Below are 23,599 nucleotides of genomic sequence, written 5' to 3' on the forward strand. Positions count from 1 at the left end.
GCACATGAGCATTTGAGTGGTAGTTCGAATAAATACATACTTGGATGCTTTTTTTTTTTATAAAACCCTATCAACTTTGCAAAGTCAGAGAAAAAGTATCAGTTTCAATGCCTATTTACATGTTGTTTGCATTTGCATTTCTCACATCAAAAATATGCTCCTTTTCACTCATCCTGACAATATTTTCCAAATCTCTCATTAAAAATCTCTTTTCTAATCTTTATCAAGTGTCAGAAGTTTGTGGGTGCTTTTTTATTATTTTTTTGAAGGCGGTATATTTTGTCTGATCCTTTCTCTGGAAACAAAAAAATCTGCTCTACTACACTCACCAACAATCAAAATACTACAGTAGTTCTTTTTACTTTCTCTAGCCTTGCAAAAGTCTCATTAACATTTGGCCCAATAAAACCCATCAATATATCCCAAACCAGATTAAAATATGTAACATTACGGGAAAAAGACCATATGGTTAAGGAGTTTTGATTTATCTTTGCTGTTTTGCACAGTCTTTCAGTGAAGGCTGGAAAACTGAACATTGCAGAAGCTTCACAGGACTTTTAAGTCAAAGCAAATTTTCCACTAACTTTACTCACAACAGCCTTGGGATTTTCAGAAAGCAAAAGGCTCATCTAAGAATGGTGCTGGTTAATTTTAGTTTCTGATGAGTACATGAAGAACTGAGGGTATCTACTCAGCCTGAAAAAATCACTTTTGAGAACAAGTTCCCACTTGATTCAGTTCTGTTTGGGTGCCTATCACTGAATTAAAAACATACACATAATTTTTCAGGAATACTTTTTAATGAAAAAATATATGAGCTTCAAGATGTTGAGTGTTACAGCTAAAGTAATGATTTTCAGCTGGTTTCTTCAAGAGTCTAATGAGCCATTTTTCATATTATTTGTGCACACTACTCTTAAGTGGTCTTTATGGTTCTTACATTGTATATGTGTTGCATATCAGTATGCAATACTTGCTAAGCTTCAAACTAAAGGGAAGAAAACACACTTGGCAAAAGTATATTTGTCAGTTCATATGTCTACATCTTTCTTCTTTTAATGGACTAGTTAAATAAAATCAATGAGAAAGCTTCTTTCTGTTTTACATAAATTACTGAGATTTGATGGTTACAGAGTCTAGTCCAGAAACTAGAATTATATTACAGCCATTATCTAATAATTTGCAAGACACAGACAGATAATAAAACAAACAGCTCACAAATAAAACCTCAATTTGAGTCATACAGCCTGCTAGACTGTTAAAATTGTAGTCATGTTTTTGTACATCTGAACTGTACTTGCACCAAAAAATGGATGTGAAAATACAACTTGGAAGCTTAAACATAAAATCCCATTTAATTTTCTAGAGATTTTTTCTTCATTGAAAGTAACCTGTATACTCAAAGCTTAGTAATCAAAAGGAAGTAAAAGTACAGCTTATTAATAGTCAATTATTGAAGAGTTCACCTCTCTATGAAAGTAAAAATATATTTTTAAAATTTTCCTCCACTAATGCAGTTTGGAAAAATGCTTTTTCTAACATATTAATTTCAAGAAAATAATTTACACAGTAAAAAAGTGTGAAATCCTGTTAACATCAAAAAAGATCTTGATATTTAGAAGCAGTTTTGAAGCAATAAAATAAATATGTTAGGCTCCTAAGCTTGCAATCAATTCAAGCTTCAAGCATAAAACAACAAAATCACTCAAACAGCCTAGTATCTTCTAGTTCACATTGTATATAAAAGTCAATCTATTCCTGAACCTACTATATATGAAAAATACTAGCCAAGTGGTTCTATAAAACAGAGTTCTTAGAATACACTTCTTCATTGCGTCTTTTACATGGAACATAATTTATGTGGCCTTCTAAACCAAACAGTGTGGTTTCTGATTTCATATATGTATTTGACAACTGATGTGTCTTCAGTTGTGAGTCAGGTAAGTGCTCCAAGTTTGCTGGCTAAAAGACCAAAACAGTGTGTTTTCTCTTTATTTTCCATATTAAAGGTGGTCTAATACCTAACAGCAGAAAGAATTATATGTATAAAAAACCACGCTTCTCAAAGACAGTGAGTTAACCTGTGAAAAGCAGCAAGGCACAATATTTTCTTCTTATTCACCAAAACAACCACTGAGTATGAAAACGAAGTAAGAGTTACCATGCTGGAAACCCTCCCCCATGCATAAGATGTTCAAATGCTGAAATTTAGTGATACCTTTCATTAAGAAGGCTCTGTACACATAGTCCTAAATTTAATTTGTTTGCAAACATGACACCCTCATTTTTTTGGTGTGTTTTAGGACAGAAACAACAGGAAAAGATACTCTATTATTCATCATTGTGGACTAATAGCTGAAAGAAACCTGGAGTGTGGGCACAGCCTACACAGAAATATGCACAAATCCTACTTTTAGAATTTTACTAACCACATGGAAGGGAACACAGGGGTGCACAAAACTATGCCTAAGCAAGGAGGTGCACAAAATTCTTGTCTCATCACTGGTTTATGCTGTGGGACAGAAAGAAGCAACATTTAGTAATGGGAATGGAGGGGACACTGACACTGTGTAGGTATGGAAAATTTGGAAGAATCTTGATGGAAATAGCACCTGTGAGCATCACTGAAACCTGTTTACATGAAGGATACAAATGGGAAGGCTGGTGTGAGCATGGACGGGGGAAGAGAAAAGGGCTGCACCAGATGGATTGCTATTAACACTTCACTAGCTGGCTGTGGTGATTTTTTTCCTTGGCTATTGGGTCTAGTTTTTTCTGCAGAATTATGTAGTAGTGACTAAGAAAAAAAAAAGAAAAGGTTGGTGGGAGATAGAATTTTCTTCTTTCATTACTTAGAACACCCTGTTCTCTGCTGAGAAGAGCACAGTGCCAGGCTGTGGGTGTTCTAGGAGCTATACTTAATACATCTTTTGTTATTCAGCATTTTTTAGTTGCTGTTGAACCACTCCTGTAGAAGAGAACACATACAGGCTTAGATATCACTAAGAAGAATTGCACTCTGAAGTCTTATTTAAAGGTGTACAAAGAGTTTTCATCACAGCACTTTCTTTTTCACTTATGCAATTCCTACATCCTACACATACGGCAGTAATGAGTAAAGGTGCTAAAATATTAGAACTATACCAGTAATACAAGAAGAGCAAGGGCATGGGTTTGAGCACAGTCCCACAGCTGTCTATGCTATCTAATTATAAATATGATTCCAGGCATAGTATTAGCAACAGTGCTTTGCCCAGCCAGAGAACAGGCTTTCTCAGTTTACTAGTGTAAGTGAAGCCCCAAATGGTTTGGCAGGAAAGACTGGAGTATGATTAAACCTATGGCATGTCAAATGGAATTCCTTCCTGAAGAGATTTGGAAAAGGAGGTAATTTGAAAAATTCTTGGTCCTTTGAATCCAGGCCCTTGCTACCACAAGGACCCCATTAGAGAAATATTTTCCCTAACCCTGCCAAGATTCTTAGATTTCTTGGTTTTGTTCGTGCCATTCCCACTGGAAAGATGTTCCAGAATGTGACCATTAATGCAGCCCTTTGCAAACTTTTCTCCTGAATACTCTCATTTATAACCTGATCCTACTATATTAGACAACATACAGCACCATGTTGCAGAAGCTCTGCTTCTGACTCCATAAGCCAGTCCCTGTTTTTCTCTGCTGCTTGCTTAGCTCTTTGATACTATGACTGGGAAATACTGCTCCAGTAGCTAAATTACCAGTGATTTCCACATTCTCATTAGTTTTTGGGCCAACCTTTGGCTTAAAGTATTCCCTTCCCTCCTTTCTGTTTTTACCCGAGTTATGTATCTACATTCCCATACTCTCTATTCTTTAGCTTTGCTAAGCTTAATAGAACAGATTCTTACATGGAACAGATGCACATTTTTATCTGAGAGTTTTAAGCCTAATTTGGAAAATATCATCTCCTCCTCTATATTTTCACCCTGTATTAGTTGGTGGAGAGCTCTGGGAGAGTTCCCTGACACACCAGCTGAATGCACTGATAAAGAATGTATGACAGACAGCTCCGCACTAGGTACAATGTGGAATGTTTTCAAAAGTGCTAAACTCTGTAAAAAACTTTTCTAATTACTACTGTTGCAAGAGTCTCCTGACTTTTGTCTCTGTTTGTGGTTCTACTTAGTGTTTAAAAATGGTTAGCAAAACTTTCACTCTGGCCCATCCCTCTCTGTGAATGTTAAAAATTATTCACACTTGGGTCCACTAACCCACGCAGGAATAGGGTTGGGACAACACCAGTGCAGTGGGTCTGCAGTTGGGTGTAGGAACAAAGAGAATGATGAAGGCAAGGCCAAGATTAGAAGGTTTGCTGCTGTGACTGCTCCCTGGCCTTCAACTTCCGGCTCACAGAGCTTCCAAAATTCTGATGTTACGGATCTGTGATATCTCTGTGTGCAGCTGCTTTGTGTATGCTTTTGCCAGGCCTAATTTTCAACTTGCCTGTTCATGCTGGTTGTTTTGCATAGGCTCATTCTGGGCTTAAAGAAAAGCACAGGCCACTGCATGCAAGCATGCAAGTGGTCCTTTTAACATTTGGCTCATTTAAAGTAGACCTAATTTAACCATATACCACAAAGTTAAATGTCTAACAGTAACAAAAAGCTTTATCCAGGAGACAGGTAAGATCCACTTACTATCCTAGCAGTGGACCATGACCCAGACAGTGCAGCAGATACCTGAAACGGAGTTAACAGTGTCGCCACAGGAGCGAGAGACCTGCCCATGAAATGGCAGGTGTGACAAGTTCCCCTGTCACAACTGGAAAAGTTTTATTGCCCAACTCACTGCTACAGACCTGCTTCTGCCAAGCATCCCATGGACAAGGATATAATGCTGGCTCACCACCTAGACAAGATGAAATAGAGACGAGGAAGAGAGAAGCCTAAGGGATTGTCAAAGGAGTAAGCAAAGCTGGCTGCCTCACTTAGCATCAGTTATATTCATTGGACTAGTATTTTCCCCCAAGTCATGTCCAGGTAAATGCACTGAAGTCATGCTAGGGAACAGCTTCTATGGATTTAAAATATTTCTTTTTCCCCAGTACAGTATTAAAAAAATAAAAGTTTCTTTTCAAAATACTGAAAATATATTTTAGTTAAGGTAAAAATACTAAATATAAAAATTTCAGGTAATATTTAAAATAACTGTGCTATAAAGAAAAGTAAATTGCTTAGTTATTTTGACATTCAATAATGGCACATTAACCTTAGTGGAGAGGCATGTGCTAGTAACCCCACATGGTGGTTTAGGAGAGAAGGTCATGCATTTCTGCATAGAAAACAAGCCTGCTTAGTAAGTGACATGTGAGGGATTTTGAGCATTAATGTTCATGCATTTGTGATGTATTGGGGGGTGTTGCAGGTAAGGCAGCACAGTATAGAGTACAATGCAGCACAAATACTTATCTGTGCTAATTACAGGTATAGGATTCTCTGCTTCTGAACCAGAAATATTTTTTCTATTTTTGTTTTTGGCTGACAATGAGAATAGGTTAAAGGTGAAAATCTTATTGATTTTCATTGGCTCTGCTCATGTCTTTGAGCTAGACATCAAAAATTATTTGGAATGAGATGAAGAAAATATGCTTGCAGCTGTTTCCAGAGGGGAATGATGGGTTAGACGATGGACTAGAACGTGTCTGCATTTCAACACAGAAAGACCATTTGGAAATTGAAGCAGTAAGAACAGGACAGTTTTTTTGAAACATGCACACAAACACAGCTAGATAATAACTTGTTTGTGTATGAAAACACCTAAAAGCTGAGACATTTCTTATGATCATCATCATAATCACTGTTCTTTTTATAGAACAATGAAATGATAAATTAATTCATCCAAATTTTCAAGTGGGGAAGCACCTGCATATATGCTATGGATGAACAGTAGCTGGATGTATTAACACGTCTCAGTTAACTGCAGGTTGCAGAGATCTGGTATTTCATTGCCATTCTTTAAATATCACAGAATAATAACAATAATAAAGTACCAAATCATGCGTCAGCAGCTACAGAGAGGGAGATTGCATCATATTTTGGCAGTGACTCAATCATCAAACACTGGCAGCATTCAACATCAGAAGGATAAAATGGCAGCAAAACTGGTCAGCAGCTTCTCTTCATCTGGAGTTTTCCCAGGTAGATAAACAAAACAAAAACAAAACAAACATAAAGCTGCAACAGGAGCAGGTCAAAGCCCTGGCCCTTGCATTGCTCTGATAAAAGTAAACTAGATTGAATTCCATGGATAAGCACATCACAATCCCAAAATAAAAGGTAAGTGCATAAAACCTCCAAATAACGATCTCGCTAGGACAGCTACGTGGTTTGTATGGGACAGTGGCCTTGTCAGCTACATGTCTTGTTCATTTATCGTTCATCTTCAGTCAGCACTTATGATGCATTCACCTCACTGGAGTTTTGGCTGGATGACACATGGCAGTCCAGATTCTCCTTGAATTTCTCCAGATCATGGAAATACGGGTGAGAGAGGGCAACATATGCAGATATTCTCTTGGCTGGGTTGAACGCTAAGCATTTCTGAAAGTAGGAAAAAAAGTTATTTTTAACTAAAACGTACAGTTAACAGTACTATCATTGCATACACACATTAATGCATACCACCTTCAGTTAATGATCAGTATGAGACACAACAGGGTCTCAGAAAGTGGTGCAAAATTACCATCCATATTAAAACAAGCAGTAGAGTCACAGTATGAGAGTATGGCCGCCTCAAAAATTACGTGCTAGAAAATTCAAGTATTCACAGTTTATGAAATCCCAGAATACAGGTTTTCTTAAATTCACATGCACAGGACAGCCTTCATCTACTTATGCTGTATGTTCAGTTTCTTCCTCTTCTTCCTAGCTGCACTTTGATGGCCCCTCTTTCCAGATCTGTATCCCAGCCTTTGTCCAACCAGCACTGAAATCTCTATCCCAGCCTTGCATTTATACATTGTTCTTTCTGTCATTCACCTCCATGTATTATTCTTCCTACTATTCTTGTCTAACCAATTCCTAGTCCTACTTTATTTTCTTGTATCAGAGCTTCTATCATTTAACTTCTGAAATTTAATTCAGTGACTTCCAGCTCTACTCTGCCTTTTCATCTGTGGCTCCCAGTTATCATCTCTGCCTAGCAGAACCAGATTTCTTTCCTACCTCACCTTCTAGGCATAGATATTTATCTCCTTCCTCCTTCCCTCCCTGCCTCCCCTCTTGCCTCACACTCATTGAGCTCTCAGCCATATATTATTCCTTACTGCTCCCAGAATCTAATTCTTGTCCCACGTTTAGCCTCCACTTCCAGGCTGTCTGCAAACACAACAGATTTTTCTCATAGCAGTGTTTCTCCCTTGTCATTTCAAGAGTCCAGCTTTCTACAGCTGGGAGCTGCCATCATGAGGAGACTGCAGGATCCTTTACTGTTGAGATAACCTTGGCCAGAGACAGAAGTTCCTGAAGAGATAGATCAATTTTTTCAAGAATTGCACTACCTAGCTCATATGAACCAAGGTCTTTAAAGGACTTCCAGAGAACAAATTTAACTGGATTCCAACAAGCACAACAAGAAGCATATTGATGCAAGGTCATTCCCTGTATTCCACATCAAGACTGAACTTCAGGACTGGAGTTTCTAATTATCTATAACAATGATGGAAATATCTGTACCAGCCCAATTCTTTTGCTTCTGTTCTTCCTTGCCATTTACAAGAGGCAGTAACTGGTGAATTCCAAGTGTCAAGTTTTCAGCATTCAGTAGAAAGCCAGCAGAAGTAATCTGCCATTACAGACTATTTCCCGCTTTATACTGGGTTCGTACAATACCACAAGAAATGGTCGATCCATTTTTGTACTCTCCCAAGGCCAATTCTGTAAGAATGGCTGCATCAGTGGCACTGCAGTGGCCAGTAATGAGGATCTAATCATAAGGTCTAACAACAGGTCAAACAGATATGTCCCCGACCCAGTTTCCTAATCTTGAGCTATTCTCAGCTCTGACACCTCTTGAGCCAAAGGCAGTGTCTTTGTGCTGTTGTTTCACAGATTAACACGAATTGTCTTTTCTATTTTTGACTTTTTTTTTACCAATTCCATTAAATGGAAACCTCATTTTTTCTTGGCAAGTTGCATGCACAGTGGGAACTATCAGTCATGTGAAGTAGGGAACAACAAATAGAAACTCACAAGAAGCAAGTCTTTGCCTACTTCATCAATATCTGGTACAAATTTTTCAATAGGTTGTGCGGGTCTGGAAGTAAAAGCATTTCTTGGAAGGGCAACATCATTAGGCCAGTCCTCTTCCTCTGGGAGTCCAATTACACTGTGAAATAAAAACATAATGTTAGGTCTGAACATTTATGCAGTTTTCCCTTCTTATTGATTACACTGAGTGGCATTTTATAAGTATTTTTGATTAAATGAGCTTAAATGTTTAATTGTACAGTAGTGCAATAATCTCTGTGAATAGAACCTGATAAATGTAGGTCCTCAATTTTCTTGGTAGAAATAATTTTGTGGGTAGCACAATTTTCTGGCCTAAGTCTCAATCTTCTGAGTCTTTTTAATTGAAAAAAGGCTGAGTGCTTTAGAAAAAAGTTGCTTAGCTCTTGACTGGATGGTGCAACATATGTCACTCCAGGATGATTAAAAGCAGTAAGTTTCAAAGGCGAATTGCATGCAAGGATCTTTTTTCACAAGAATAGGGAGTGAGAGAAGAGCGTGGGTCAAGATGAGGGTAAGGCAATAAAAGGGATGTTTCATAATGCTTCAAAGCTATGTGCAGTAATTGTTGCCCAAATTTAAACAATTTATTTGCTTCACAATACAGGTTTTAAAGTCTCAATTTAGAAGTGGAAAGGCACTTGAGTGTCTTTGTGGTTTTGCTTTCAATTGTATTTTAGTTTTTCTTTACTCTTTAATAGAATATTTTAGTTTCTTTAAATACTGTATTTCTTTATTCTCTAAATGATAGAAGAGATTTGTACTTATTAAATAATCATGCTGAGGTCTAAAACTCAAATTAATTAATTAGTAGGTAAACCACCAATGATGAAATATGTCATACATTTCACATTTTAGTCTAATGCTAATATTGTGGGGTTGAAAACCAGTTTTGGATGGAAATTCTGGAAAAGATCATACATTACTTGCTTGGTTTCAGGGAAAATAAATTTTTATAACCTGTAAAATCGAGATTTTCAGTGGAAACGCTGACAGGGTAGGACAAGAAAGGACAGAAAAACAATTTTCACTGAATGTTGGGCCTGCACAAAGGCCAGTGCCACTAGGGAGCAGCATTGACCTTTTTTCTCACCGAGTTTGTCGCAAGGCTGGGTGAGGCCCTGGGCCAACCCCACCGAGGTACATCACAGGTTACCCCAGCAAACGTAATGGAATTATCCCACCTCTACCTACATGGATTTTAGATTGTAATTTGGCTCACCTAAAATACCACTGAAAATGAGTATGTCCTCAAAATAGCAGCATGGCTGGAAGGGCAAAGCGATTACAACCTCAGGACAATTAAATCCTACTACATCTGGACATATCACAGCTCTTGGGAAACGCTAAGTTAAATCTGTATGTAAAACCACACTAAGTTAAATCTGCATGTAAAACCACACTTGTCATTTATCAGGTGCAGCATGGGTATGGGGCAGCCCCCTTGGCTTTTTGATTAGATATTTCAGGATCTGGCCCCACATTAAATATAATACAAACAGCATCAGAGATGGGAGAGTTAAGTATTTGAAATAATAATGACATTTAACCTGTCATTCAAATGGGTTTGGTTAGTCCCACTATTTTTAATGATTGCATGGCAGAGCACGAGCAGGCCAGAATAAGCACAGGCATAGGCAAAGAATCCAGGAGGCAGCTTGTCAGAGAGGGTTGGGCTGGACAAGACAGAGTGGAAAGGAGAGACATTTTTGGTTACTCACAGTAGTAAGCACTCACAACCCCTTAATAATGAATGTCTGAGTAGCTGCTCCCACTCTAACAGTCTGGTAGTATCACTAGTATGTGGCAGTATGGTAGTATCACCATTTGAGTGACTAAGTTTGGGAACAGCTTGGATAAATTTCACCTCCTGCCAAAGGAGGTTCAGGCCTGGTCTTGAGAAATACTGAGTACTTTCTACTCCCATTGATCACAATGGGAGACAAGTCTGTTCAAACCATTGCAGTTTAGCCTGAAATCTATGGGGATATGCCACATGATGCTAGTGTCCCAGAAAAGCAGGAAAATGTTTTGAGCCGTGTATGAGGGATTTACCCTCATACATAGTGGAATTTTACTGACACAAATCACACTGCACATGCAAAGCAAAGGCAGACCACAGCCCCATTATCTGAAAGGATGCATCAGTCCAGATTGCACGAAAATCCTGACACTTCCTTCTGTCCAAACTGATCTCCAGAATGAGTCACTACTGTAGAAAGAAACAACCCTCCTACAAGAAGAGCTAGGCCTAACTGTAGGGGGTTTTCCAGCTGTGAAAACACAAAATAAATACTATTTGGCACAACCCGTCAGAACCCAAGACAGAAACTTTTCAACCACTTGGGAAGAACTGTACAAAAGAAGCAAACCCAAACTTTCTCTTTAAGTAGATGTGCAATAAGGAATTTCTTCTAAATTTAGCATGGCATTTTCTTTTCTTAGTGAATTCTTTTCTGCACAGGTAATCTCAGCCCCTAGGGATGGAAAGATCCCCGTTGGAAGCTGTCACTAGCAGCTATGCATTTAATCCCGGCCCAGTTCATTTTCGTTTTCCTCTTAAATGTCACAAATGAAAGATATCACAGCTATGTCTTTTTTAATTGTAAAATATCTTGCATGTATCAAAGCTGTCTTCATTTAATAAAGCAGGATATTGCAGGACTGAAGTAGTACTTTTGGCAGAAGAAGAAAAAGTAAACTTTAAGGACTGACTTTTCTGGATTGGGCAGGAAGAGCTATTTAGCGCATGACAAATTAACCACACAAGTGAGTCACATACTCATGGTATGGTATGCAGGAAAGGGAAGTCAACTGTGTGAAATCAAGACCTGCAATTTAGGAACCCCACATTAAATAATGAAAATGTTTAGAAACAGATCTGTTATTATTTGAGAACTGGAAAAATGGTTAAACAGAGAAATTAATTAATTTGTTCAGTTTTAGCTTGTCTTAGAAATTGTACTATCTTCTCTTTGGAATAACTTCAAGAAAATAATATTTTGGAATAATACTTCTCATTCTCTCTCCATGCTATCTACGTCTTATTTCACCCAGATCCCTGGATCCCTGCAGCCTCTCCATACAGAAAGGGAAGACAGAGGTGCAGAGACAAACAGACATTCTTTCTCTGGATTTGTACCAGCTCTGTGTGGCTTTGATTTCCTAACTACATGGAATGTACATCAGATCTTAAATTTACATGCCTCTTAAAAATGCAAAAATGTTCCTTACTCTGAAGAGCTTTTACAAGAAGAAGTAATGTAATCCTAGTAATGTAATCCTACTTAATTATCATATTGGTAATATCAATAACTTAATTTTGGACGAGAAATATTCCACCTCAGAGAGTTTAGAGTCTACCTGCCTCCTTAATAATGTATTTGATGTATCTGAAAAACACAAATGCCTAGAACTGTACAATGGTTTTAAAACAGTCAATTCATCGCTGAGAAAGCATATGTTAAAATTAGCTCTCACCTTCCAGACCAAAATAAAGACCGTTAATAGACTACACAATGTATTTTAAAAGCTAACATATTTTTGGATGTTTCGAAGTCTTTTCTGCAAAGATGCTGTTGGTAATAACCTTACAGATTTCAGCTTTTAATGTATTCTAGTGTTTTCTGCGATGCACAAAGAAATAAAACCAAAAAACATAAAACCTCTGTGTTTGTTTACATGAAGAGAATCTATTGGACTTAACTGTTTATGAGTATGCATGAATGGTACATGCACAGTATGTTTAAGAGACTTAAAAAGCCCAAACCCAGAAGTCTCATAACTTCCTGATGATGTCTATCAGTTTTGCAGAACTTTACTCCATGTTGCTTCCTCCTCCCACTCTGACACAAAATACACGGAAATATCATGTTGCATACGGTAGTAATAGGAAATATGTTCTAGGAATACTTTGTTCTAGTCACATTATTGCACAAAAACATGGCAAAGAATCTCACAAAGTTCCAATGTTAAACAGATACTGACATAAGGCAACTGGTTATTACTCACTCAAAGATTTTTCCTAGTTGATCAACATCTGAATTTCCACGGAAGAGTGGTCTGAAAAAATAAATAAAAATATTTTTAGGATGTGACTTGCTTTAATTAATGTAAATTTACATATGTCATTGACAGTTGCCAATGTATGGTGAAAACGTGGGGGGTTTTTGAGACTTCGTATCTTCTGCTTCCATGCTTTATCCAGTCTGCGAATGAACGTTTCAAGTTTCTACTAAAACTGGTAACAAAAGGGGACAGATGACACATACTTTTGAATACATTACTTTCAAAAATTTAATTCTGCCCTTTTGCACGAATGAAATAATTTTCCCTCAACTTACATTTTTGTATGAATTGTATCATGAACAAAACAGTTTTTCACTAAAAGAACACTAAAATAGCTGCTGAGACAAAAATAAAGTGAATGTCATGCAATTCATTAAAACATAATAAAATTAGAGATTATGAATATAAATTGAAAATTAAATTTCTCGCATACTGTATATTGGAAATGTGCTCCAAGGTTTAAGGGGTAAAATAAATGACAATGGATTCATGAAGGTCTGTAAACAATGGGGTGTGAAACGGTACAGAATTTACCTTGAAGTAGAGGAATACTTCTGCTGCATAAATAAAGATACATTCAGGAAAGAAACAAATTGTTAGGCTGAATGTCCAAAGGCTTAGAAATAAAACAAACAGTGACTAAAAAGACTTTCACACACCTTTTCTTTTCAAAGTGCAATTTAAAATATTTTCACTCATCATGTGTAAGATGCTATCACCACTGTGTGCTACCCCACAGTACCAATGTAAAATATGAAATTCTGATTTGTATGGCAGTATGGCTGTATTTACAGCTTTGTGTTGAACTCAGTAAGGTGTGAACAACAGTGCAATTTTATGTTGAAACTCCCAAGATATTCCAACATTTTACTGACAGATGAGTAAGGATCCAGCCAAGAATGAGGAATCTGTGAAGATCAGGCCACAGATGTCACATACCATTTTGGTTCAACAAATGGTAGATTACTCCAAGAAACACAACTCACACACAACTGCAAACTGAGATAGTAACTTGGGTCGACTGATAGCCAGGCTGCCCTCTCGTCTGGATCTCGGCTCTCAAGGTACAGAATATGTTGTAAACTCATGGTTACAGTTTCTGTAACTGTTCAGCTGAGACACAGTGACTTGACAAACAATGCATAATCCCATGCTTGCAGCAGCAGCCTTTGGTTATGGAGAAACACTCATTCTCCTGCCTCTCTCCATACTCCTTTTCTGTCTGATACAAGTCCTTGACACCAGTGACAGCTGAAGGCATCATTTCACTGCTGCTCTTCATAGGAAAAGATCTCTCCTATCTAGACTGGAGCACAAAGAGTAGTCAGATATGGTCCTTCCCCTCTCACTGCCCATATGCAGGAGCAGGTGTAGGATCTGGACCTCCTTTTGCTAACTGTGAGTTACTACAGAGAAATGGCACTTCCCATCTTGACACTCTCACAAAGGCAGCAGAGCTCCATGTCACTGCGTGTCTTGTGGGTCCATTCCAAATCCAGTAAATAGACACAGGGGACTGTGGCATTTCTTAGTTAGACATAACAATCTCTGCAGAAATCTGGGCCACCAAGAAAAAGCAGTGAACTGGCAGACATGCTGTTCTTTGATGAACTAAACATGCATTTTGCCTCTTTCTCGTGTGCTGCCATTCAGGACATGTCATACCAATGTATACTTCAAACTGCTTTGTGTAAGGATATTGAGAGAACAATTTAGTAACGTCTGACTTGAAACTATCTGACATGAGATATGATCTGATGGGGTAAAATGTGGTAGCCTGTTACTTGTCCATAAAGGGCTTTATTTATTTTGATTATGAATAAATCATAAATAATGGGACGTTTTGCTTCTCAGATACACATGATACTTACTAACTGTAGCCACTTTGACAAGATGATTGCAATTCATACTTTGGGATTTCTGGGTTTTTTTAAGCTTTAAGGTATATAGAAATACTGGCTTCTACAAAAACCCAATGCTTAACCCACTCAGACAGAAGCATCTTCTTCTGCCCTAAGTTTTGGGCCTGATTTTCAGAACATTCAATAGCTACACTCCTAGCATTGCTTGTGGCAGCAGGCACACTCTGTATCTTCCAAAGACAAGCCATACTACAACCTAAGACATTTTTTAACTACTGCTTGAAATTATTAACATACAGTTACTTTGAATATTTAATCTTGGTTCCACCATTAGATTATTTGGGCCCTTTAAACTAACAAAATCTACACATTCAAATAATCGTATCTATGCAAATGGAAAGCTGATTTAATGTTTTAAAATGTATGCTGAACCTTGCATTAATGTGAAAGCCTGGCAAAGGCAGCCTTGTTCGCAAATCACCTTAGGCAGTGTCATGCCAAAACAAGTACAATTCTTGGGATTTTTAAGGAAGGATTTTCCCATCATTGCTGCTGTCTCAAATTCACTAAGGGCTGAAGCAAGAATTTAAATTCTTTTGAAAGTATAATTATACAACACAAGGTGACCTTCCAACATACTTTGGTATTTCATCATAATGAAGTGTTATTAGTTCATCTTCCAGCCTCCTATCCATCCTACCATCATGACTACAACAGGATGCCAACTCCAGGTTAGGCATCTCTGATATAATGAAATTTGCCTCATGAATTTTGGCTCAAGGTTCAATTGGAATATTGGACAGATGATTGGGGAAATAGATTCACCTAATCAGCAGCTGTATCAAGTTCTCATTTCACATTTTGGCACTAGTTATTTTTTTGTAATGACTTGACAGCTTTGCAAGTCCCGTACACATAAAAACTTCCACATGAAGACAATTTTTAAGATTCTTAAAAGATGGACATCAGCTCTTCACCTTTGTTCTTGGTATCTTTCACTTAATTCATACACCCACTCACTCCCTGAGGTTTATTTATGCAAGCTTGATCCAGAAGTACTTTCCTGAGCATATGTTCTCCTCTCTGTGATCATAATCAGTGTAAGACTGATTAAACTCTGGAGCCTGATTTTACAGAATTCCTTCTTTTTTTCTTCAGGAAAGGCATGGATCTGGGTTTGTGTCCTCTGGCTTCAAATCTCACCTAAAATCTATGAGTACGTGTATCTCAGGACAGAGGGACTTTCCCATGGATAAAAGAACTATCCATGGGTATATACTTGCTCTGTGTGTGGTTCCTCAATCCTCTCAAACATCCCTGACTCTGCTTGCTGCAAAATCCATGCTCTGAAGGCTCCAACACAATTGTTGTGACTGAACACACACCAAGTAGGGAAGAAGATGGGACAAAAAGATTTGGAGTGCACCTATGACATTTAATTTCCCTGTTGACTCAAGAAGTCTCAAATGCTTCCCATGTTGGTTGTGGCTTCTTTGATTTTTCAGGGCAACAGAATGAGGAAAATGTTAGAGGGAATACACAAGTGTCCATCTTATTTGGCTACTTCTTTTCCTGGCCTTGGAGCTAGGCCATTTTCCACTGCCTCTGGAATGATGCCCACTGTATGGAGGAAAAGCCTTTTTGTGTCTGCTGTAGGACCAGAATGCCCTTAACCTACAGATATAAAGATATGACAAAGGCATTGTATTACTTACCCTGTCCTGCTAAAATAAATCCCTCCTGAGCCAATAAGCAAGTACCTTAGTTCCTGAGGTACAAAATTTGCAGCTGCACAATTAAATGGATATTAACTATGAGTCTCCATTGTGAAAGCAGAAGAACAGGAACACTCTCTGAACATAAACAATTTTTTACTGTAGGGGTGGCCAAACAATGGCTCAAAGAGGTTGTGGACCCTCCCACCCTGGAGATACTCAGAAGCCATTTGGAGATGGTCCTGGGCAACCTGCTCTAGGTGATCCTGTCTGGGTTTGGACCAGATGATACCCAGAGGTCCTTCCAATCTCAGGCATTCTGTGATTCTGTGATAGTACAGAAATAAAAATACAGATCACAACGTAAGGTTGCAATAGAAAACCTACAAATCCTGAAATGTTACCATCTGCTTATAGTTTAAAAGGCCTCGCACCCTTAGTTTTCTGGACAAAAGGCTCTCATGCTTATATAGAGCTAAACAAACTAGATTTAACCATTTACCAACTTTAGGCTCTTTTTCTCTTGTCCATGTCTTAACTTATGCTTTTGCTCATGCTCATGCTCATGCTGAGTTTCACCTTCACTGAATATTCTTTCTATCTGACCTGGACATTAGTATCTGAAAAGCTGAGTACTTTATTTTACAGACATTGTGTTTCATGTCTGTACTACTCGGTAAAAACTGAGATATAAACATTTCCTAAGCAAGCCTCCATGAAAGAATTTTCCCTGGTGCAACGCTACAGACATGCCAAAGCAATTTTTAAAGTATTGTATACAATGACAATGCAATGACATGCAAGAGATAAATGAGTTTTAACTGTAAACTGGCCACATTACCTCTAGATTTTATCTTCAGTCTTTGGACTACAAAGCAAAGAGAATCTAAAGCTTTTCATATGGAAAGTTAGAATTTTCATAAAGACTGGAATTAAAGATATTGATAAGCATTGTTTTCGTCAAACACAGTTTGCATTATAATGCAAACACAAGGAAAAAACCTAATAAAGCCACATGCATTGCAGAATAGGAAAAGATTTCTGCAGGTTTCTTGACAGTAGCTGACATTTTTAACTAATTAGTGACATTCTGATTGGAAACTATCTTTCCATTTCTGACATTGGTAAAATGGACACATGGAAGAAAGGTTACAGTGAAGAAAGACTCTATTGAAGAGTGAAAAAAAGGTAAGAAATTCACTTTCTTACCGAAACATATTACTGAGCTCTCATGACAGTTCTGGAATTGCCAATACAAGTAATTCCAAAGGCAGACAAGCCTAGAATCTTTCCAGATATGTAAGAAGTAACAAACAAAATAACTACCAAGATCCTTTCTGCTAATCCATTTGCTCATTGTGATGACAACAGCAGTTAGGAATTCCATCCCCTTCCCTGTTATCACAGAAAAATGGTAAGGATAATCTCTTAATTACTAACTTGAATACATACAATATTCTTAGTGAAAAGCCTGTATATTGGTGATCCATGTGTACTCAGGGAAGTCCTGCAAGAACTCCCTAAAATGAGAAGAACATCATGGGTGGGAAGGGTACAACTTGAGTTTTGGGCAAGTGGGGCTTGGACAGTCTGGTTAAGAAGATGCTGAAAAGGTGTTTTGGGAAGAGCAGTGAATTCAGAATAGGTAGCTGCAGCTTCAAAGGCATTACACAAAATGAGGGAGGTGTTGAAAGTCCATGATTATTTGACATAATGAAGGAAAAAATGTACAAGGGTACACAGAGGTTGTACATGTAATTTTAGAATCTGATAGTGTTGTAGCAGTTAAGTCTAGGAGTTTGTATGTCTGTGTTTACAAGAGCAACAAAGTGATGGTGAAGAAACTAAAAAAGCTAAGGCCAAGCAACATTTGCCAAGGAATCCTGCATCATGCCACAGGAAACCTGCCAAATTATATAGTCAGAGATGTATTAAAAGGATGGGCTGGGTTTTTTCTTTTCATATTACAAAATGTGAATAGCTGGTAAAAAATTTTGTCAGATTCTTAGTTACTTGTTATGAAGAAAATATTTTCATTTTAAGAATTAAAACCATACATGACCTAAAACTGAAATTATGAGATGACTAGAAATAACATGATCTGGACTGTCCTGTGGAAACCTTTATTCAGAGGGATTATTTCTGAGCTGATTCCTAGCCTCTCTTGTTGCTACCACTGTTTCTCTTTGACAAATAGCCTGCACAAGTCTGTACTACAGATATGAGAAGAGAAAGTAAAACAAGAAAAAAATGTATCACCTTTTAAAGATGAAGATCATTGGCCTTTCTGGTATGTAAGATGAATAAGGTGCAATATGAAACTTTAATCTGAAAACAGGCCATGCTGACAAGATTTCACACCCTGGACAGTTACCCACTTCCAGTCACAAGTGACTTGCCTCAGCTGTTGTGCAATTCAGAGTTCTCGTTTTAAACCTAACGTTTTCTTGTACTTCTCTCTCTCCTTTCCCTTTAATAATATCTCTGTGTGGGTGGGTGCCAGACGCTGCATAGGAAGAAGTTACTTCATGTAGAGGTTATTATACTTGATCATAAATTGCTCAAAACTTTCACAAAACTTATCTTCTCTCCTCCAATATGTAAGGAGAAAGATGACATAGATAAACATTACGACTGAGGAAATACTCTTCAGCTAAAATCAGACAGAAACCAGACCAGCCATCTTGAGTCTTTCATTTTAGTCTTTAAAAGTTCAGTTTCTTTCATTCAAAAATCTACCATTCTTCAAGGATGATAATATCACAATCATGAATAAGAGGACTAAGATGGGGCCATGTCAGTAATGAACTATTATTAGAACCAGACCTAATCCATCAAAACCTACAATTATTGTTTTCCTTGGAGTTACTCATGTCACCCAGTGGACAGAAGCAGATAAAAAAAGAAGGTAGTTTTTGCAAACTTCCAGTTCTGTAATGTGTTGAATTTGCTCTCCACTGCTATTCAAAATGAAGCAAATTAATTCTAGAAATAAAGATAATATTCTGACCCCCAAATCCATGTATGGTCTAGTTCATAAGAAACATACGGGATCTCTTTCTTGAAGAAGAAAACAAAGAGCTTTCAGAGCTGGGTGCAGATACAAGCCAGCAAGGAAGGACCCAATTTCAGATGTTCCCTTTGCAAGCAAAACTGAAAAGGAAACCAAACAGAGGCACTGTGTACAGCTTTATGACCAAAGCCAGCCTACTGTGTAGAGTGAAGTTTACCCAATATAACTAACGATCTCTGTAAGTAAGAGAAAATATAACTGTCTTCAAAGCTTCCTTAAGAACTGGCACAGGAGATCTTTTTCTGGGTGCTTAAAATTTGCTTGACACCTCCCAGGTAAGCAGAGTCCCAGGTGGCCTTGGAACAGAATGATGGGCCTTGTCCCCCTCCACTGACATAAAAGGGAGATTTACCACAGACATCAATGACCCCAGGTTCAAGCCAACTGAGCTTTGGTTTCAAACCCTTTTTTAAAGAAAAAAAATCATGCTTCAAGAGAAGGATACATACATTATATATATTTGTATACATATATATACACCCACACATATAAAGTTCCCAAAAGTAAGGTAAGTGTAGATATGATCTCTGACCAGAATATGCTGTAACATAGACAGATCTCATCTGTTCCTGGGCAGAACTACTTCAGAATTCATCACTGAACATTATTTTTTGAAATAGAAGAGCCTTGGTAGGTGGAGTGTCCTTCACTTACTCTCTCATCATGCACGTCACAGTTCTCTTATCTATGGACATTTGTTTCCCTGCAAGATTTGTAGGTTTATTTCACTAGGGCTTTAAGGCTTATTATCTCAGCTCAGGAAGCATGATATAATAGTGGCACCTTGAAAACTGTGGCAACGTTTGAAGCAAATTCTATAAATACACACACAACTGACCTTGGAAAAAGGGAAGGGAAAAAAAGTGAGGTCTCTGCTCAGTGTGGAAAAAGAAGCATTCCTTTTGTTTGTACAGACAGTTCTACCAGCAGTATGATTGAACTGTCTGTATTAAACACCCATCTCATCACTGTACGCAAATTACACCTACTTGTCCATCAGCAGTTTGAAATTTAATGACATAAATAAACTGCATGCTTCTGCCTTTTGAAAGCAGCCTGAAAGAAATACTGATATGACACATACAATATGATCATGGTCTTCCCACAATCATTATTTAGTTTGATGCATCCTCTTCTCTCTCATGAACTTATTTCATATCCCCGTTTTAAACATGCACTCTTTAAAACTCTCACATGGCTTTGCCCTTCTTGTGCAACTCATCTGTGGGGCTTGAAAGTAACAACTGAGGTATGGATTAGATAAAGGCTGTCTTACGTGGAAGGGTAGGAGCCAAGAGGGGTCCTCACTGTCCTGTTCATTCAAACAAGCAAGGGTGCAGATCACTGTGCAGACAATGTGTGTGTGAGTTTGTGCAGAGAACCTCATGCCTGTGAACAAATTTGCCCATGTCTTCCTTGAAGAGATCTATATCCTCCCTCCAGAGCATGTCAGAGCTGTTTTTCACCACTTCTTTAACTCATACGTTACTCTTCACTTAAAAATCTAGCAGACAGCACTCCAAAATGACACATTTTAGCCAGAATATGAAGATGCTCTTTAACACTGTATTTTAAAGAAATGGTTTTAGAACATCTGTATTACAGCAGAAGACGAACCTTCAAGGTAAGCAAGAGGAATTTTAGTATTTTCCTAGTCTTTATCAATTATGTAAATTAAATGAAACAGGCATAATACATACATGAAGTATCTATTTCTTTATCCTGTATGAAATTTCACTGTGAAAATATTTTCAAATCACAGTTTTCAGAGATACAGAATAATTTTTTGTAGTTCCACAATTCTTGCAATGCCAAGATGACTTCAAGAAAGCTCATCTGTTGACATTTACCATATTTACTGGTGTAATAACCTCTTTTAAAATGGGCTTTGCTCGAGGGTGCCTGTTGGACTAATGTTGGACTAGTTTTAATCAAGGGGATGGATATAGATCAGGTTTTAAAGTCTGAGGCCCTCTAATTAAAGTTCAGTAATGTTCCACAAACTGGATATATTTTCCATCAGATTGCTTTCACATTACAGCTTGAGGCTAAAAGGTTTTGTGCCATTAGGTTGATTTCTCTTGGAATAAATTCTTTTAAACCAAATGTCTAACCCTGTTATCATTCTTGTATCAGGTGAAAGACTGTGCACACATAACTATTGTCCAAAGGAAACTAACTCTTACCTACCTGTGATTCTTCCTTCTCAAAGGGAAAAGAAAGCTACAAACATGTATAGTCTGTACACTGACTGGTTCATTTCATCTCCCCAAAGGTATTGAGTAAATTAACATCCAAGTATGTGTTCCCAGCTTTTCTTGGGCTTCACCTCTATCTTTGTTAGTGCTAAGCAAGAGCTTCACACATGGAAGTATACTCTGTGAATAAAAGAGCTTATACTCTAAATACTTAATACAAAATAATGTGAAAGGATAATGTCATAAATTATGTTTTATTTTCAGCATTATGAGCAACAGAAAATGGTGCATCTATGTGATTAAATTACTAGTCTAACTTTAAAAAAAAACCAACACCAACAGACTCTAGAACTAGGAAGAGTAAGGCAAAAAAGCAAGTACCTGACTATAAGAGCATGGGAAAAATTCTGTAAGTCAATCTTTTCTGTCAGATGCAATGGTACAGTGACTGACAATGAGGTAATGGCACTCCGTGAGACTTCAGAAAAGTGAGCTGCAAGAGATGTCAAATTCCCATGTTTGAAGGGAAACACAGAATTAGAAGATATTCTCACAATCTAGAACATAAAATTCTCAGTGCAGAATGAAATCTTAGGAAAAGTTTTTTGATTTTTTTCCCTTCTGGAAACATATTAAAGGCTAAGAGAGAGTATCTTTGGGTTTTCTCTTGATCTGGGCTTCAGCTGCTCCTATGTGGTGTCAAGTACGTTTTGATCTGTGATCACTTTATTTGCCCCCATACTAGGTGTTAATGGCACCTGTTGCTCTAAGCTTCTCTAAATTTTCAGATAAACATGAAACATCAGAACTGTGCCCACCCACAACTAATGTCTCATCACCCTCAGCTGTAATAAAACACTCTTGGTCAGGAAAAAAATCTGTAAGTGGATTACAGTCCTTCAGACAAGAAAGGCAGGGAAAACATTTCAGTAGTAAATGGTAAACTGTTATGTGGGCAGAGGTTAAATTTCAATTTCAACTTTTTGCCCAGCTGCTGAGTCTGAGTGTCAAAAGACATGAAAGTGGATTAGAAGGATGGTGTGAAGAAAATACTTTAATTTTTAGCAGCTGTGCTGGCTTACAGTGAATTAATAAACACCTGCAGAAAAGCTTGAGATAAGCATTTAAGGTAGAAAGTTATGTATAGCAACCATGAAAGAAAAACTGATACAGTTTTCAAAGGCCAGTTAAACTAGATACAACTTTGCCCTAAGCAATACTTTGTCCCACACAATACATTCTACCCAGGCAAGAGAAGCTGAGATTTACATTCTCTGGCCCATGACAGTGCAAAGTAGTCTGAGTTCACCTACTAGGAGCTCTCTGGTTATTTATCCTGTTCAGCTTCTAGTGACTTCACATAAAATCTTTTATCCCACTTGAATCCTGACTAAAAGAAAGAGTAAGTTAATTTTTATATTAAAGAGAAAACTGAAAACCTAACTTCCAGGTGATTACACTGCTTGGATGCCACCCTCTCCTGTACAACTGCAGTGCATTTTGTGAAGTAGATTTGTGTGTTACAAAGGTCCCCAATTTTTTTTGCAACAATTTTTATGCTATTATCTCTGCTTTGCCATTACATATACTTATGGTTATAAGCCTTTTGTGTCGTCTGTGAAACAGCTCTATTGATTTTTAACATCATTTTAATGGGAAGAGCACACAACTCTGTCTTTAAAAAAATGAACATTCCCTCAGTCTCTGAAATACTGAGCATATGTAGCTCCTTGAATCACCCCATATCTTGAACTCTTCTGTCCCCACATCACCACAGTGATCACCACCTTTATGTCCACTACAAGGAGTTCCTCAAGATTCAGATGGAGATGGCTGTCATTTCTGGAAAAAAAAAACCAACTTAATTTGTTCAGAATTGAAGATAAAAACAGAATCCTCTTCTGGATTAAGTGAATAATCAAGTAGAAAGCCTCCTCCTGTGGTAAGCCATTTTATGCCTTGCTTTTCATAACAGTTGTGGCTGGCATGTTTGCCAAAAATAGAGGGTTTGCTAAAAAGTCTAGGCCCTCTTTAAACTCCGCTCGCACTTTCCAGCAGAATGCCCTCAAAACCAAACTGTTAAAATATCTAGGAGATAAGCAACACCTACCTCTCCTTTTGCAATTACTTCACAGGAATGGAAAAATGATTCTGAGGAAGGAGAGAAGCAAGCAAGCCTGTTTCTGTGCTTGAGTGGGTAGGACACCCACCTAGAATACGGTTCTGTCTCTGTACATGTACTCTTTCATTGCTAATGGTCTGATGAGATCTAGGTTTAACTGAATATCTTCATTCTTACAGCGGCAGAGTATGATTTATCACTGCCAAACAGGCTTAATTTAACAGCTACAGATAGAAACATTACAGAAAGATCTCCTGCTATGTATACTTCTTTAGATGCTGAAAGCTTGCTCCCAAATTA

General features: G+C 37.7%; 1 protein-coding gene across 4 annotated transcripts in view; it reads right to left on the reverse strand.

Annotated features, from left to right (window-relative positions):
* Positions 1-781: 781 nt before the first annotated feature.
* The window catches only part of CDK6 (cyclin dependent kinase 6), a 127,207-nt gene continuing 104,389 nt past the window's right edge, over positions 782-23,599 (reverse strand). For all 4 annotated transcript variants that reach the window (XM_058833128.1, XM_058833129.1, XM_058833132.1 and 1 more), the window contains exons 6-8: positions 12,273-12,323; positions 8,226-8,361; positions 782-6,575 (exon numbers count right to left, since the gene is read on the reverse strand). In XM_058833128.1, the coding sequence (XP_058689111.1) occupies positions 6,429-6,575; positions 8,226-8,361; positions 12,273-12,323 (334 nt within the window). In that variant the 3' untranslated portion in view covers positions 782-6,428. The remainder of the gene's footprint in view (positions 6,576-8,225; positions 8,362-12,272; positions 12,324-23,599) is intronic.

Source organism: Poecile atricapillus, chromosome 2 (assembly GCF_030490865.1).
Source record: "Poecile atricapillus isolate bPoeAtr1 chromosome 2, bPoeAtr1.hap1, whole genome shotgun sequence".
Classification (NCBI taxonomy): domain Eukaryota; kingdom Metazoa; phylum Chordata; class Aves; order Passeriformes; family Paridae; genus Poecile; species Poecile atricapillus.